General features: G+C 34.7%; 1 protein-coding gene across 4 annotated transcripts in view; it reads left to right on the top strand.

The window, feature by feature from the left end:
• The first annotated feature begins 7,027 nt into the window (after positions 1–7,027).
• LOC148623539 (1-phosphatidylinositol 4,5-bisphosphate phosphodiesterase classes I and II-like) overlaps positions 7,028–19,491 on the top strand; it is a 107,371-nt gene continuing 94,907 nt past the window's right edge. For 3 of the 4 annotated variants that reach the window (XM_088565417.1, XM_088565418.1, XM_088565415.1), the window contains exon 1: positions 7,028–7,361. In XM_088565417.1, coding sequence (XP_088421543.1) covers positions 7,263–7,361 — 99 coding nt within the window. In that variant the 5' untranslated portion in view covers positions 7,028–7,262. The remainder of the gene's footprint in view (positions 7,362–19,491) is intronic. The other variant, XM_088565416.1, reaches the window with a different exon arrangement.

The following is a 19,491-nucleotide window of genomic DNA, read 5'->3' as shown; positions in this document are numbered from 1 at the left end:
TCGTTATTTGTCGATAGATTAATTTCCTTGTAGAATCAACAAATGGGTTACTTATCGAAAACTTACACATTCCTTCTGATGACACGGCGTTGTTAAGCTTTTCCAAAAAAGGACCACAAGACTCGCTTGACATCGTCCACAAGTATGCAAAAAAGTGGCGTTTACAATACAATGCTTTGAAAAGTACAATGTAATGTATTACTGCTTACTTCTAGGAGACATTTGCAGAAATATAGCTTGGATTTCCAATTTGGTGATCAAACTATTAACAGGATAGACAGTCACGTATGCTGGAACTCTCATAGACTGTCATGCCCGAACATTTGATAGAACTCATGTATGAAAAAAAAACTGAAACGTGACTTGCACTCACTACACACCAAAGGTATAAACTCGAATGGACATGTATACAAGGGCTACCACGATAGTTCATATCGTTAAAAGTTCCATAACTATGTTAAAATACACAGGCACTAAAAGGTAAAGTTAAAAAACCGACACTATGAAATGGTAAAACAGTCCATATACTGTTAAAAGGTCTATTAGCAATGTTAAAAAACAGTCACATACAGGTCGGTTCTATCACAACACTTAAAACCCAGACATGACACATAGTGTGCTCTCGACTGTGAACCGGAACAATACTCGTCATATTTATCAACCTTTATTGGAATTTATCCAGGTCAGCTCTTTTGAATGCTTCGGAAGTTCGGTGTCCAATGAACGCAATTTAATGTATGTTGTTAATAGTATCTGTTTGATGACTTCTGTGAAAATAAAAACATTGGGGTGACTACTGTAAAACTGCGCGTTAAAATGTTCATGAAACGATTCTGTTCCATTATTGGTACGTTTGTGGTTATAATCGGGGGCGGAGGCTTGATGATTCCGTTATATATCCTTGAAGAAAATAATCGCAAAACTGATCACATCTGTGGTGAACCGCACATTGACATCGGCGAAGCAATCCTCAATCTGATTAGTTGGTGAAAATGGCAACCCAAAAACATTGACAACCACTTTCATATTGCTGATGACTTATACTTATAATCGTCACTAGGTCCTAGCGATTGAATCTTCCTCCACCACACTTTGCCCAAAATGAAATCCACATCATTGAATGCTTGTATTAAGAAATGTTGACCTGACAGCAATGTTCATGGCTTCCTCGGAGTCAATATGAATAACTTACGGCTTAATTCTAGACCATTCTCCTAACAAGACTCGATGATGGAGGACCATATTTTCATGTAGCATGCTAACGTCTTCGGTGGTAAAAGCGCGCACACTAACGGAACTTAATTCCCATTTTTGCAACCATGAATGGCACATAGTTGTAAAAAATATGTTGGACAGCTTCTGAAGTTACCAACTATGAGTTCCTGAATATCATTACAAATATGCGTTTTATTAGTGTTAGTATAGAAAATAATGATACCAGATTCAACATCGTTTACCATTGTGAAGTTTTCATTTTTGCTGGTATTGGATCAACAATTTCAACTGCGGCAGGAGTTTGTTCCAGGCTTTTCGGTAATGCTGGGAAATGTTTGCTGTGTTCTTTATACAATGAAAGTGCAGCGTTTCGGATATCTCTGCAATACAAATTGTTCTCTTCACAAAGTTGTCTTGCTTCCGTCTTTCTTAAACTTGGTTCATTGCTGCATGTGTGTTCCTTCCTTGTTCTTTCAATTGCGCCCCGTGCAGGTCCGGGTGTCAAAAGAATAGGCCTGCAGCAGCGCTAAGCTTGTCGTAAAAGGCGACTAAATAGTATTCAGAACCTTAGCCGGGGGCTAGGGCGCTCTGCCCACAGAGCAAATGGGTTGTGTGCCCCAGGTGGTGTAATGGGGTACCCATGGTGTGTTACATGCCGGGGTTGTCAGGCTATAATACGGAAAACCTGACCGCAAACCATAGTAGTGCACCGTGTTGGGAAAAAATGCCACGTTCATCGCACGTTAAAGAACCCGACTGTGGTATTCTCCCGGAGTAGGAACCATAGGGCTCCGCCACAGGGGGATAAATTGCCCGACCCTACCCACCTCTCCCTACTTCCAGTGGCAATAAAAATTTGTCGACCCCATTATTCTTGTGTCCCATCCCATTTTTCATTTCATCATCATTTCATGTTCATTTTATCATCCACTTCATGTTCATCGCCTGAATATAGCTGAAATATTGCTGCTCGGGCGTTAAACCCCACCAAACAAACTAAATCTTTCAACTGCAGTACCAGCTTGTCAGTGGTAACCGATTTCGTACATGTTTTATTGACACTGCAGATATACACAACATCGCCGTTTTTAGCACGTTAATCATTCGGTACGCTTAATCATCCATGATTATAGCCTTTTTCCTCTGTTTGTTTCCGTATGTGTTATCTCCATGTTAGAAATGCAAAGTATATTGAGTTGGAAAATATTAATCTATTCAATATAATTAACACAAAGAAATCTACTAGTACCAATAAAAAAGAAGGTTATACCCGAAAAGAACTGGCTTAAACCGGTCACATGAAATCGAGTGGAAAATATTACTTTTACAATTAGAATCTCACCTGCATAAAATTTCCATAAAAAAAAATTCGGAAAAAATGAAAAAAAAAATCGGAACAGCAAAAACTGACTCGCCCAAAAGGTTGTCATACTGGAGCGAAAGAGAACAAAGGCGAAATGTTCTGTGATTAGACCTGGACCCCTTATGGATATAGACCATAATAACTAGTAAAAACTGGGAGCATGGACCAGATGCACAGGTAGGGAATGCGTCCTCTGTTTGTCTAGAAACACCAGACGAGATGCTAACAAAATGCCACATTTGGTGTTGACGAAGGAGGGAAGGAAAACTATGCCATGGTAACCAAATCGGTTCTCATGGTGCAGATGGATACATCGCAATTATGCACGAGTTCATGATGGCGACCATAAAACTCTTGTAGCGATGACTTTTATCTTGTGTCATCACAGCCCTGTTCCAGTAGCCAGAGGCCGCGTAGTATCGGCAAGCTCCAGCCTAATGTATGTTGTGATATGAAAACTCCATGTGCAGGTGCTGAAGGGGTGTTGCCGCAGGTGAAAGGAAAGTTGACAATACGGAATGAGAAGTCATCGCGATTGTCGTATAGTATAGTCACGAGTTTTCCTTTTCCATTGATATTTTAAGTGTGTGTCAAACATCGACTTCATAGTGTCTGTATCTCAATTTCTTAGGGGTAGATGTGGTGTATAAAATCCCCGAAACTAGGATTGTTTAAAGACAATATGCCATCTATATAGCGGAAAATGAGACCAAAGGATCTGGCTAAAAGATGTTCCTTCTGTTGAAAGACACGTCAACCATACTGGACAAATATGTCGTCGATCAAAATTTCAACCATTTTAACATCTTCGATACATCTGGTAAGATGATTTGGAATCGTTTTTTTTTTTTTTTGTACGAAGTATGATAATCTCTACTAGTAAATACTACATATTTGTATCTAGGTGTTCTATCGTTCAACGTTGTGTTATGTTTTTGAGTCAGGATTTCAGATGAGTATGTGGAATAGATGTATAAAGAGTTGAAAATCCTGAAGCTGCTATATTCCGATAATTAACTGGCATTTAGGGTTTGATGATCTTTCAAATTTTACAGGATCAACATTTCACTGGTACCATTACGGGAGTAACAACTGTCGTGCTAAGACTGAAGACCCTGTTTGACAGCTGTAAGTACGGAAATTCATAGTTTCGAAAGAGGCTTTGTAACACAGTTTGCAGTTTCGGAATCCAATACATGGACTACACAACAACATGACAAAGGGTAGAAGTAGGAATCGTAATAGGATGCACCGTATCAGTAGTACTTTTCTTGGCAGTAATAAATCAGCTTGTAAAATCGGCATGCAGAGAAGATGGGTAGAAAAACTGTATTGTCATCTAGTTCCATTCAACCGCCAACAAGAGCACCCATGGATAACATGACGATAAAAGCCAAGTCCAGGCAAGTGGGTGTAATAAGATCTGGAAGAGCTTACAGACTTGGGCTTATAAGTTCAAGCCTGCGAAGCCAAGAAGTCGTATATTGAAGAACGGGAAGGTACATGACAGACAGAGCAGAATCGGGGGCGAGAAAATCCCAACAATCATGAAAAGGCCAGTTGAATGCTTTGGTAAGAGATTTAAAGTTTCCTTGAACGACAAAATGTAGACGGGGTGGTATCACAAGCTGCATAAAAGTGGGCGGATATTATTGACAAGCCTGGTTTACTTGCTAAATACACTTAGCATGGAATATTACTAAGAGTACTTGGCCACTGATGATATGAGAAGTATATCTGACCAGACCTGAGAGTCTAGAAAGGATGTTCAAAAGACAAAAATTGGTAGTCAAGAAAGAGGTAAAAGATGCAGAACGTCCGTTAATACATAGTGGGGGTCGAGCATCAGGATGATTTGGCATTTGAAACATCCAGCAACCGCCATGGTAATCAGCGGATGCATTACAAAAAGGAGACCTTGTTCAATAGGAAGTTCGTCGTGAGTAAGAAGGTCACAAGTGAGAGGCGAGGGCATGTAACAACAAGGCCAAAATTTGAAATGGGTATCAACAGAGCAAAAATAAATTGACAGAAGATTTAGAGAGCCCCGAGTGGTGTATGACGTACTACTAACTCCCACAAACCGTACAATATGGAGACTGATTTAAGAATCTAGTTGTAAGTTATGCGATCAGCCAGCAAACCTTGAACATGTTTTATCGCCTAGCAACACAGTTCTGAAGGATGGATGATATAAATATTGCGCCATGACCAAGTACTTCGGGAAATAGCAACAGCCTTTGACAACAGAGGAAGAAAAAGAGTGACCAAAGTTCATCAACTTCATAACAAGAGTATTAGAATCGTATTGAAGCAAAAACAACAAAGCCAGTGGAAAATTGACAACATCAAATGACAGAAATTCTAGATGACGTTAGGGTGAAGACAACATTCCCATTGACGGTGATAATAAAAACCACTCCGACCAGATATCGTGCTTTGGTCCATAAACAATAATCAGGTTATTCTTGTAGAGCTGACAGTTCCGCGAGAATCAAGACTGGAAAAAAACAACAAGGAAACGCTTGCCAAGTACCAGCAATCGATTGACGAGATTCGAGATAAAAATTAGATTACATTATATTTTCTAATGAATGGGCCGTACAGCTTTGCTTTTCAATCTGAATGGAGAAGGTTTGATCCCTTTGACTGATCGGGTCAATAAGAAGTTTGGGTTCCTTTGAACGACCGGGCTTTTAAGAGGTTTGGTTGTCCAGAAGAGTAGGGAAGCAAGCGGAGTAAGCTTTTGGTTGGATATGGAGGAAGAGAGATGAGCAGTGGGAGAGCAAGCTAGTTCCTGACTGAACCTGATAAACTCAGTCGGAGCATCCCTGGAGACTGTCATGAACAGAGCCGAAACTAAAGATGAGAATGTGGTCAACGGGATAATGGAAACATGTATATATTTGGGTATTGTCAGTTAGTTTAACTGTAGTGTGTATGAAATGTCTGAATTATTTTTTAGACCTTTTCATAATTATGATGTGCTTATTGTAAAAAAAAAAAAAAAAAAAAACGGCCTGTACTCATATAAAATCTCAAAGTTGTCTTTCTTGCATTATAATTTCAGGTCAAGAAGTTCCCTGCATGTGTGTGTGTGCTTTCTTCAATTAACTCTACATTCTCGTCTTGTGTTATAATTGGATGTCTTAAGCCCCGTTCTCATGACCAAATTTGCACACATCTTAAATATATTTTTCTACATTGATTTACATGTAAACTGATGGCAAAATTTGCACACACCTGTTTTTTCGACAATAATTCTACGCGGGTAAAAACAGAACATACCATTTAACCCTATCAATAGTCTAAACTTGTAACTGTAACATATAGTTATTAAAAGTGCCACTCGAAAGGAAATCTGGGTGTGAAAGGTGTTATATTGAATCATTATATTTTGCTTTTAAAGCTTTTGTGATACAACTACTTTCTTCGCTCGATGTGCTCAGGGTTATATATAAAATTAGGAGATCTGGTTTGACTGCCAACAATCATCTACCAAAAGCCAAGCAACGAACAATTTAAATTCTATACCCGTTTGTTTTTTTTTTCAATTTAGAACCATTTTTTTTAATGTTTTTTAGACAAAAAAATATCTTTAGATGTTCGTTGTCATGCCAGATATTTTTGAACTATGCGGGTAGTTTACCGGGCTATCGCTCTGGATGGCTGTCCGAGTCACAGACATTAGGGAGCTTCCTTGGTTCGTACAGAGGCCAGACCGCGAAACTTAACCGAGCTGTGCCTACTGCGGCGAGGCTCGCGTTATGAATGTAATTTTCTCAATTTCAACTGATGCATATTTGATCCTTTTCCGTTGTATAACATCAAAGCATCGTCACTTTTTTGGCGTCTTACAAGATTTTTTTTTTCACTAGCAAAAACGACTTTTTCCACAGTCAGGAGATGTATTTGACTTTTTAGTTTATTTTTAAGAGGTATCATTGTTCTGTTACCGTGGATTTTATTTCATTTGTTATCGGGGCGTGTTTACTCTTTTTGAGACCTTTTGGTGATCCCATAGTATTGTTATAAAGGTTATACGATGGTGCCTTGTCACAATATCTGTTCTGGTCTTTTTCTGTTTTCAAGAGGACGCTCTTTCATCTACGAACATCGCGTAACGCTTATACTACCGGTGCACCTGATCCATGCCCCCAGTTTTCAGTGGAGTCCGAGTTGCTCATTTGCTTTTGTTACTTTGTATATATGATTTTAGTTACTTTATATTCTTTGTTGTGTATGTCTGTTTTCCATGTCTGGTCTTCGTCCCTGGATTACATTCTTTTGATTACCGCTATAACCTTGGTTCCCTTGATTACACTGTCATAATGTTATGTGAATTGGTATGGTACTGCATATGTAAAAAAAACTTTGCGTTCCCCCTTTTGTTTCAAAGTTTAAATGTCCGCGCACCTTAACTTGTTTACGATTGTCATGTCATGTGACATACATACATCGGAAAATGGAACGAGCCATTTGTGTGAGAGACTAATTAGACAGGCTAAATATCGTTTATGGTAGTATTAAACGGGGAACATCAAAATCCAACGAAACTGTGTGTTTTTCTGTGATCAAAGGTATAAACTGATTTTACAAGAATCAACCCCATTTATCCGGACGGTTTGTGCCGAGTGTCGGAATATTTAGTATAGATGGATTAAGTGATTTGTAAACATCAGAGATGGCGGGAGCCAAACCAGGTGTACATGTAGTACAGCTGAAACCCATTACCGTCCCAGAACCATTGATCAAAGGCAACAAATTCATTAAATGGGAGGAGGTAAGATAATGGACCAATATAACATTGCATTTTAAAAAGTCCGATCAGCACTGACTTCGACAATATCCGTTTTGGTTACAACTCATATCAGTAGAATTGACACTGATTGACAGAACCGAATAAGATATTTGGAGTATTAAAAAAGGTATCAGTCTAGTCAATAGTAATACCTTCCTGATTTTATTTTAATGAAAATATAGAAGGTTCCACCCATACATGCCATAATGGTTCGACTGATAACCAGAAAATATGTCCAATGACGTATGGTAGCTTAGGTTCCATTCTATAGATACTTCACTGTAAATAATTTCATGACAGTTTATGGAAATAATGCTATATTGAGACACTCAAACAAGTAAATCCAACATTTTTCCCTGTAAAAACGTATACATTAGTTTTCATATCAAATTTTGGGTGCCTTCTAAAAAAAATAACTGTCAAAAGACAGGTTTTCTAATTTATCAGATACTTTAAAACTGCCAGCAAAAGTGAGCAGGCGTGGTATTATTGTAACAGGGTAGGAAACTCACTCAAATTCTGGCCAGTCCTGAATACAATTGTTCAATATATTAACTATATGGCTATATAGATTTTTGCTATAATTAGCCAGCCCTGCCTAAAAAGAACCAGTCTTGGGCTGGCAGGCAGACTACTATTTCTAACTGTGATTGTAAAAAATCATAAAATAAATTAACCTTTTTTCTGATCAGTTTTTCATGATTTTAATTCATTAAGTTTGTGCGAAATTTTGAATTTTTTAAGAACAGCCAGCAGGTGTAGACGGGAGAACCCAATATGATAAGGTCTTGAATCTGTCTGGATAGTTTAAAGAATGCATATTACGCCTCTTCACATACGCAAGTATTGCGTCTGTTTGTGTACATGTACATTTGCTCTACCACCCACAATCAACATTTTCACCAGGTTTCACCTTTTATTTTCATGTTTTACAAAATCAGACCGGGTCAACTTTGTGAACAAAACAGTGCACCTCGATTGCATCTGTATAGTGCAACCCTAGCATCAGATATAATTTAGACTGGTGCAAAACTCAACACCATGGTTTTTAAATCTTTAAGAGTAGCATGGATAGTGAGGAGAACTTTAAAGTCATTTTTGGTATCCTTACAAACATGATAAATGCATGTTTCATCCAGTTCTTTATAATACACTGTATCGCTACAACATGTATGTCTACTGCTAAAGTAACAAGCTAAATTTTAAGTAGTACATGCATCTTTTATAATGACAAAAAAAATGTTCCTGACTCAGTGTTACTTAAAGCAGTGATTTAGCAAGAATTTTAAAACTTTTAGTTACTTTTGACAATTGCATCTCAGTTTATATCAGTTTATAAGAATATGGCCAAAAATTGACCAACTTCACTTTGATATTAGCAAATGCAATTAGGCACTTAAGAAATTGATTGGTGTATGACTTAAGTGACTAGCTCTAGCTTAAACACTGTTAAAGTTTAGTTGAAGGGTTAAAATCCCTTGATTGGAACTAACCTGTACAAACATTCTTCCATAAATGTACACTTGCTTATCTCAGTTCAATGTACATCTTGTATGTTTAAAGATTTCATTTCCTTTTCTTTTTGATAATCCATGGCTATCTTTAGAAAAAAATATATTGACCAACTCAAACAAGTTGTTGGATTGTCGGTCATGGCTGGTAAAAAAAATGAAAGGTCCTGATGATTTTTCTAATAATCTATTGAACAGGATGACCTGTGATTTTTAAGTTGCTTATATTGTTAGTGACTTCTTGCTCTCATAATTTCAGTACTTTATATTCGCATATGATTTGCATAAATAGCTTCATATGAGATAAAAATGTACTGCTTAAATATCATACACATGTTTCTAGCTGGTATGAGAAAGGGAAGTTTACATGAAATGATTGGTTAGCATTGAATGTTACCCAGTTTCTGATTCAGGCACCAGGGTTCTCAATAAGTTTTAAAGTTGGTGGAAGAAAATTAAAAGTAGATTGAGCACCAATCATTGATCACTTATTCTTGATGCAAATATTCTCATTTTTTGAAGCTTATTTTGCTCAAATTTGAAAATTTATGTGATTTTTTTTCAGATTTGCACAACATGGCTTGCTTTGCATGTTATTTATATCCCTTAACTATTCCAGATTTGATTGTGAGCGGGAGCGAAAGACACTTTTTGTTTGGACCATAACTTTTTAATTAATTTTTCTCTCAGCTTTTTCTTTGACATGGATATTACTAAAAAAGGCTACATCAGTACATGGCCATTATTTGGGTCTACATTTATAGGTCAATTCAAAACAGGAAACAACTACATTGAGTGAAGCAAAAGAGTTTGGCCTGATCACACCTAAAAGATAACATAAAGTCATTGAAAGATGTTGATATTTGTTTATACACACCATCTATCGCTTTTTTAGTAAAATAAGGGGATATTTTTCTGTACTTGCACTGTGACATGCTTTGGTCAATGATGACCAGAAATGTTGGATTGATTCTAAAACTTCCCACATACAGAATCAGTGATACGGAATCAGTACTACGTTTAAAAAAAACCAGATCATGTCCATTACAAAAGTGCCAAATTAACCATGATTAAAGTTTGTTTATTTATACTGCCGATCATGACAAAAAAAAAAATGAAGTTGTCAGGGAAACTTATCTGCATTACAATAAACACCATGATCGAAGGTTTCTGACACAATTTTTTATGTATGAAACATGAAATAACCAAACATTTTTTTTCAATCTAATTTTTTTTAGCAACAAAATAGCCGGCGCCAGTGTCAAAGTAGATCGCGAAATAACAGCAGGTTCTGTGAAAGCACTTGAGGTTTTCTTGTTACTGAATCTCCTTAAAAGATTTCAAGTTTAGCATGCACTGAGTGATAAATTGCTGTTCATATGAGACTTTTGAAGAATAAAATTTGTGATTTTGACATGTATTTAAATTGAGGTTGATCATGAATGCCTGTTAATTCGTTTAATGATGTAAGGCAAAGTCTCAGAAAAAAAAAAAAAATTGATTTCTCTCCTCATGGTTTAAAGAATGCTATTTTAAGTACTGTAAAAAACATTTGTATATTAAGGTATAGACCCTTTTGTGTTATCTGTAGGATAGTCAGAGATGTTAACTTCTGCGATGAAAATTCTTTTGTTGTACCCAAACCAACCTGACAGAAGTATATGTCATGCTTATCGACTTATCACGAGACACAACATGTATCTGTATGAAATCTAGTTGACTACACATACAAGTTTTATTTTTTTTACAATACGCTGAAATTGTTCTTATCATGCAAATCAAATAGCAAAGAATTATTTTATAATATAGATAGCAGTGATTTACTGAATTTTTCATAAGTAAAAATTCCCTAATTTCAATCTTGGACTTTCTCCAGCCAAAACATCACAAAATGTTACAACACAAAATTCAATCTGCTGTTCACAGAATTTAAAATTAATGTTGAAAAAAGCAACCAATAATGGACAAAATCTTTATGATAAATAGGATAATCAATTGGTTATAATGAATAACCAAAATATGATCACTCATGCCAAGAACGCTGAAGATTTAACTTGTGCGCACACTCGTTAAATCTAGACGTTCTTTAGCACTTGTGATCATATTTTGATTATTCACTCTTTCCAATTAACTATCTTGACTATCCTATTGTCCCTTATTTGTATAAATTTTCCCTTAATTGTGCCCAGCTATTTTTAGGTTGGATTATTGGACAGTTTTCAGCCTGCTGAAAAAATATCCCTACGCAAAAATATGTTAGTTATTACCCTTGAGTGTTTTGCAATAACCATAAACTTTTAAATATTTCTATGAGATTTTAAAAGGAAATAAACTGGGAATTGGTTAACAATTTTACATAATTAAAATACATGTATGTATTGGGTATCTAGAGAACACCGTGTAGATTTCATTTGGTGTGTTACACACTAATTCATTGGAATTCTTCAGCTAAGGTACATTGTAATCTGGGATATTATGAGCATGGCTAAACAAGTATTGTCTTTAATCAAAGACAGAAGTCTTCAAAGTCGCTAATCGTCAAATATTCTCTGTCACTGATTTTGGCTGATTTTCTACATCCGAAATAGCAAGAATGCGATATGATCATTATATATCTTGTAATTTGAACTTCTTGTTCTCATACAAGCCAAAAAAAAAAAAAAAACACACACACATAGATATGTGTATGATATATTTTTTTTAAAAAGAGGTACATTGTAGCGATCTTTGGGTCGCTATGATATTGATCAGGGAACCAGATTAGGAACCAGATTAGACAACTGCCAATGCATATTCATATGTATATGACCTATATAGTCTTGTAACGAGTCCCTGTGCCTGAATCGGAAACTGGATAATGTTCAATGCTAACCGATCATTTCATTTAAACTTCCCGTTCTCAGACACGAAAGAAGTTAACAATATTAGTGACTTGAGAAAAGATAGCCAACACATTTTCTCGTTTTGTCAGTTTGTTAAAAAGTCAAATTTGATCATGCAGTAGATAATTATACTACTTTACCCATTTGATAATTCAATAATTTAGTAGGTTTAAATATCAGTGACATTAACTGGAATTGAAACCCCTTTTTAGTTCTCCTGGCCAAAGTCCATGTGAGCTATTGCCATCACTTGGTGTCCGTTTCAAAACTTCGCCTCTGACACTTCTTGACCAATTGGAAGCAAACATGGTTTGAATGTTCCATGGGATATCCTGCATAGAATTCATGTGGGGATTTTTGATTCATCGAAATACATGGCATCCGTTACTAAAAATAGAAGATAGGGGTCAGACAGTAGCTTTTTGCATATATCTCCAAAATCGTTAGGTTTGGCCAAATTTGGACAGTTGGTTAATGTGTTCAGTATGATGAGATCTATCTGTGATCAAATTTTCGTTTTAATCAGTTTAGCCATGTTGGAGTCATTGCCCAATTGGAACCAAAATTGGTATGAATGTTCCTTGGGGTATCCTGCATACAGCAGTAATTAGGATTTTTGATTCCTCGAAAAATACGGCAGCTGTTACTAAAAATAGAACATAGGGGTCAGACAGTAGTTTTTCTTATAAATATATCCAAAACTGATAGGTTTAGCCAAATTCTTTCAATTGCTGAAATGATCCTTATTATAAGGCCTACAAAAGTCTCTAGGGATAAAAGTTGTCAGATGACTCCTTGTGAGAGTTATTGCCGTTGACAGGGTGAAAAATGACTTTTTGTTTAGTTGCTCAATTGGTTACCCCATAGTTAGGCATCATGGGTGTCGCGTGACATCAAAGCGAACTCAATACTGACTTGTGTCGGAGCACCTGTCTTAGTGACCGCCTGTATTCAGCAATAACCTGCCTTCAAAGACATAGATTAAAACATCCCTATAAAGTGCATTCTATGTAAAATTAACCTGTACATAAAGGCCACTTGTTTAATGTGACCATGAATTTTCTCTCCCAGCAGGTTTTACTGTATGTATGAAATATATTACTCACTGTGTTTAGGGTAAATTTACAAATAAAATACAGCCTGTATCTGATCTTATTGCAAGACGTACATGTACATTTAAGTAGCAGTCTATCTAAAAATCAGGTAGACAGTGATTCATGCATGTCAAAAACCCACCGAATTTAGTTTTATTTCTTGTTCAGAGACAGTTACTAATCACATAACCTGTCTTAGTTTTTCGTTTGGTTGTTGTGCTTTTGAGGAAAAAAAATTATAGATTGTGCAAGGAATTTTAACTTTGCAAGAGTTATCATTCTTGATTTTACTACATTTGGGTGATTTTAGTGGGAGATGAATGTATGATTTTCTTAAAAGTACAGATCTAAATCCAGAAAAGCTTATTGTTATATGAAAGTGTAGCATATGTAGACTGAAAAAGCATTTTTTGTTTGGTGGGTTTTTCTTCACCACGAATCACTTTACCATTTGCAGTGTCTGAATTTTATATGGACGGGTACTTAATTATAATGCATTGAAAAACAGTTCAATTGCTTTTTATCAGTTTAGATCTAAGATCAGAATTGATATAGCAGTTCCCAGAGCCTATTGATTTTTAAAGCCTATTAATATCTACAGTTATCTCTTTCACCTCCTCTGGAAATTAGTTCCATTGACATACTCCTTTAAGGCTCAGGTCCCCTTTATAGGTATTTCTTATATTTCAAATTGAATTCTATTTTATTAACACCAATAAACAAACCCAATAAACAACTTTTACTGTGACCTAAATATGCTGATTAATTTGTTGTTTTGAATTAACAGCAATTTAATTATGACACATCCTTATCAGTACTGTTCCTGTTGTTCATTTCTAGACCTTTACATGACTAAACCAGTCGTTCACTGTTGATATACTCAAGTTACCTACAAATGCTTTATTCTTAGACACATAATAAACCATTTTATGTTTAGCTAGAAATGAAAACCTTGTAAAAGTTATCAATCCTAGAAAGGAAAATAAAGAGGAATGCTATAGAAGTCTATTATTGGCTGCCCTTTTTTGGGGCCTAATTTCAAACAAACCTTTATTTGCAATAGACAGTCAAAACGGAAGGGAAAAGTCTATTACTTGTATTTACGGTCATAGAAGACATTTTTATCTAATATCCATCTGAACCAAAAAAACACGGTATTGAACAAACTAAAAAATGGCAGCTACAATTATAAGTTGAAAACAAATTGTAAACTGATCTTAATCTTAACCTTTTTGTACAGTTACCGCCTCCTGACATCAGAAAGCTGGAGAAGATCAATAAAAGTAAAAAACTGCTTGGTTGATAATTCTATTGTAGCTAGAAGTATGTGTATCTAAGGACATATTTATTTCAATGATTGTGGCTTAAGTTGGAATGATTTGACAGACAGTATCGGCATGGAGGTTCATAAATTGAATTTCGACTTTTGAATTTAGAAACTCAGAGAGGTCAATTAACTAGTAGTATGTAGTTCATTAATGCAGTATGTCAAAGAGTTTCGTGTGTAGTTCAATAATGCAGTATGTCAGAGATTTCTGCTCCATGTAAACCGACATCGAATTGAATGACATTCGTAATCTGAATGGTGAATTTGAATTAAAGAGTTCAGTATTAACCATTTACAACACTCTGTTTTTGTTTTGAAGTCGATATCAGTTCTTTACTTTTAACCTATCCTTATTTTTGCCATTTAATGATTATTTGAGGTCTAAAATTCACAATCGAGATAAATTGATTCAGTACATGAGCACTTTGATTAATGTACTGTGAAAATTAGTATCCATGAATTAAAGTTCTTCCACACTATTCAGAAGAATTTTGTTCAAGATAATAATTTATCTCTAGTTGATTTTATGTTTCATATGAGCCTGGCTTGTTGTATTCTGGGATAATGAAAGACCTTGCTTTAAAAATGCAGACTATTATGTACATATACATGTACATGTACAGATGCACAAAATACAACTTGTATTTGTGTATGAAGATTATGATATCAGGATAAAAAGAAAGTAGCTTCTGCACATTTATTTGACAAGCTGTGGCATTTTTTTGGAAAGTTGTACAAGGTATTGAAAATTCTAAAAAAAGTATGTCCAAGCTGTAGTACATGTATTCCAAATTTATGTAAGAGGAATAAAATTTTGTTGCACATAATTCAATATAGGAAACAAATTTTAAAAAGAAATAAATGTTCCTGTGACTTTCTTTTCGTTATAGAAAGAAATATTATCACGGAAAATAGTCACATAATAGTGTTTTAATTACCTTCTTGAGAATAAACAAAATTGAAGAAAAAAATGCCATTGTCACTGTACCATTTCTTTAGAAATATGATTTCATAAATGTTTTTACATAAATTATTGACGCATCATGTTGATGTTACATGTATATGATATGTTTATGGCTACTTAGCCTTTTTAAAGGCAAACAAAATGAATGTTTGTATAATAGAAATCCAAACTAGGCGTAAACCTCAAAATAATTCCATGTATTTGTGTGCTATTTTCCTGTAAGTTTTGCATTACTTTATGAATTAGGGGCCAAAAAGGTACCTAAAAGTAGCTATCACTTTCTTAAACTCAGTATGAACTGTTGATTCCATTGATGTTTAACCCCTGAACTAGGGAGCACTAAAAAAACATTAGTCATTAATGCAGAAAACAGCTACAGTCATGCTGAGTAGAAATGGATGATATTAGTTGTTCTGTTATCCATGTGCAACAAGGGAAATCAAGAGAGCCAGGATTCAAATGGTAATGGAAATGAAATAATCCATGGGTAAAGATTAGGGAAAAAATGACAGGGAAAATAGATACATTAAATAATCATTATAACTTACAAAGAAGCAAAAGCAAATAAGGAACCCAGACTAAAAACTTGGACCAGGTGCACTAGTAGGTATTGGACCAGGTGCACTGGTAGGTAAAAAAATTGGTTGTAATCATCTGCCTCTGTTAGTTGAATGAACAAGTTCCGCAATTTGTCAGCTTCAATTTCATTAATAGTTCCCTTTTTTTTTTAAACTTTTTTATAAAGTCTGTTTCCAAAAGTTAAAAAATAAAAAAATCCTGCAAATGGCTTGCATTACCTTAAGTTGTAGGATAAAGATCATGGCTTTTGATTATTTGTGACTGAGGTTCATTTATATTGAAAATTATGGCTCTTTGACATTTTATTTTTCACCAAATCTTTCAGTTTTCCAGATTTTGTCTTGGAGTGAATAAGGTATTGACTTAGCTTTTAGTCAGGTCTTCTAGGTCAGAACTTTGGTTCAATTTTGAACTGAGTTATGATATTTGAACTGGTTTGTATAGAACTTATTGTCTTGGCATTGTTGATGTATTTTGGTGTGTAGTTTGATCTTGATTAAGTTTAAATTTCTCGTTACAGTTTATCAGATACATGTACATACATTCATCTATGGTTCTGCAAAAAGGGTCCAAAAGGGGTAAAATACATGTTTATTTAAAATTGATATGGAAGGTTTACTTCTCATTCAGTTTTTACAGTTCTTTTTTTAATTTGTTTATTTAATATTGTTTTAAGACTTATTAACAAATTTCGAATAGCTTTTAATATTGTCAGACTGGGGGCCAAAGTGGGCCACACATTAAAAAATAAACTATTTTATTTCTGGTCAGATTTTGAAAATATTTTTGTATCCTCTTGAAAATCCCTGCCTGAATTTTTCAATCAGATTTCTGATATCTCTTACGTTTAAGTTACATGTATAAAGAGCCAAAAGGGACTGTGCTTAAAAATTTGTCTCTTTTATTTTTGGTATGATTTTTGAATTTTTTTTATTGGATTCCTTATGATAATCCCTGCCTAAAAACAATAGTTTAGCTAATTTACTCAATTGTTTACTGTTTTTGAGGTAATGAGGTATTAAGTCATCCATCAATGCACCCTGAAGAACTTTGTACTTAAATTGAATTTAAAAATATTGTGCAACATTGTATCCAAATGAGTTGTTGTGTCCATAATGAACTGTAAGTACCTATGTTAAGTGTGATTGTGTCCACACGTGCCCGAAGTGAACAGAGTTCCACTGATTTTGGTTGTATCATGCTACGCTCAGGGAAGCTTTTTATTTTATTCTGTTCAAGAACTAGTTGGTCAATGGCCTTGACAGTGCAATTGTTAATATAGTTAATGTATGTCTGTATGTTTTCTTCTTGAAATTCATAATTCTAATACACGTATGCTGAAAAGACTTATCACGACAAAGGGGTCACATATCGTGTGATTCTCTCTGTTTAGCTATGGGCCATGTGACAGATTGTCATTACTTTACATCTGTTGATGTAGTTTGTATGTGTAATATTACTGGTACCTATTTTTGGCACCAGCATCGCTTGGGAATGTACATGTATTTTAAAAAAGATATTGTGTCAGTTATATACAGATCAAGCATAAAACATGGCCATCATTGCAATTTTTGGGGGTCAAGCAACCACTTTCTACACATACATGTATCTCAAAAATGAAGGGATAACAGCATCATGCCCCTTGTTTTGAAAGCAAAACAAAAATAACTTTTTATCACCTTTGAAATTCATCAAAAACTCGAAGGGAAAGGAAGTATAAAGTATGTGTATAATTGGGTAATATTTAAACCTATCATATTTTTGAAGGAAGCATCATGTCTATATTAATGATTTCCTTAACTTTAAGTTAGTGTTCAAATATCATAATGATTGGAATTACTATTAAAATTTCAGCAGTATTGGTTACACCTGCATTTACATAGAAAATTCTGGATTCTCAAATCTGCATAAATGGGCACCTTACTAAGGGCAATTTCTAGATCCCTAATGTAATTTAGTATATAAAAGCCCATTATAAGGTGTGCACTCCTCAAGGAAAGCAGGGGGCATCTGTTTCAAGTTTAGTTTTGATGAAAACCTTTCTAGAATAAGCATCCCTTACACATAAACTATCCACTGATTTTTCCTCAAAGCAAAATTTCGTATTATGATTTAAAAAATTGATGTTTTGATCAATTTTTTTTCTGAAAGAAAACACCAGTTAAAAATGAAAATGTCACCTTAACTGAAAATGAAATGTTTTAACAAATTCATAAATATATATATATTTAATTTATATACATGTATAATGACACAGTGACTCCACAGTAATACATGTACATGTACATCAAGAGTGCTGATTAGCTTACAACCCCTGTATAAAGGCCACATGTCTATAAAGGACATCTTTCTTTGCTTCTTTCCTTTGGTGCCCCTTATAGACAAGTTTGACAGTAGATTCTCCTGCAGTGAGGGATTTTGTTCTTAAAATAGATAACTCCTTTACAGCACTTGTAATTGGCTGAAGGCTGAAGGCTTTATACATGTATAATATGTACTGAGCAAAACAATGACATACATTGATTTTAAACCTAATTACAGAATTTGATATCTCTTGATAATTCTTGATATGTTAAAAAGTTTGTCAAAGGATCAGAAGGTCTTTTTTTTTAAATAGATGAATTATTATTGAACACTCTCGATAATTTCCCTACTTGAAATGTTCAGCAAAGTTAATTCTCCAATTGTGGTACTTAGGATGAAGCTCTTCCTATTTGAGGTTCTCATAGGTAACAAATGTACTCAAGTTATCATTCTGCCTAGAACTGGATGAAACGGCCATTGCATGTAATTTTCTTTTCTATCTTGATTTGTGACTATGTAACTAACTGATGATGGTTTTCTTGTCTGTCTTGACTTATGACCATCTGATTATGGTTTTCTTGTCTGTCTTGACTTGTGATCATCTGATTATGGTTTTCTTGTCTGATTTGACTTTTGACTAACTGATTATGGTTTTCTTGTCTGACTTGACTTCTTACTGTCTTATTATAAATTTCTTTTAGACAGTAAAGTTCAGACTAACAGATGTTTTTTTTTTAATGACTCGGTCATTTACAGCTCTAACAGTGTTAAATATGTCTATAACCATTAAGGATTTACTGGTATATAAATTTCTTTTTATATAGTACTTAATGTAACCTGTTATTAAATTCATCTGTAAATGGCAAGAAACTTGATAAAACCTTTTCTGAACTAGATGTATTGAGATAAGTATGTTATCATTAATTTTAATTGGTTAAATGAACTGTTCATCAGTCTGTCTCCATGTACATGTTTGCCAGGAGCAGTTTTCCTAAGACCTTTATTTACTTGTACATTTGTGTAAAGGCAGTTTACTCTTAAAGTAATTCTTGATCAAAGTAAAGATTAGAAATTAAACTTTAAAGCTTTCATTTTAATTTGAATGTTATTTATATGCTTAACATGCTATGGATATATTGTGAAAACTCAAAACTTAAATATGTTGTGAAATTTCTTTTGATTGTAGATATATAGATAAACCTCTGTAATGTTATATTACTCAGAGGTCTTATCTAGGTAAGGTAAGAAGAAGGCCTCAGACCCAGCCCTACAATGTTTCTGATAGCTATGATGTTCAAACCCAGTCACAAGTCTTTTCCACAATATTTTTATATGACCTCATAAAATTTCCGATCGTATAATGTTGTTTTCATTCGTCTTCATTGTCGGGAGGCATTTCGTTTCCGTCCAAAAACTTAAGTTGTGGTTGATCAATTGTTCTGAAATTTTGT

Source organism: Perna viridis, chromosome 2, assembly GCF_037379345.1.
Source record: "Perna viridis isolate PV_CMFRI_1.1 ecotype Kerala chromosome 2, ASM3737934v1, whole genome shotgun sequence".
NCBI classification, from domain to species: Eukaryota; Metazoa; Mollusca; class Bivalvia; order Mytilida; family Mytilidae; genus Perna; species Perna viridis.
Note: the sequence above shows the minus strand (reverse complement) of the source record. Positions and strands in the feature narration are given on the sequence as shown.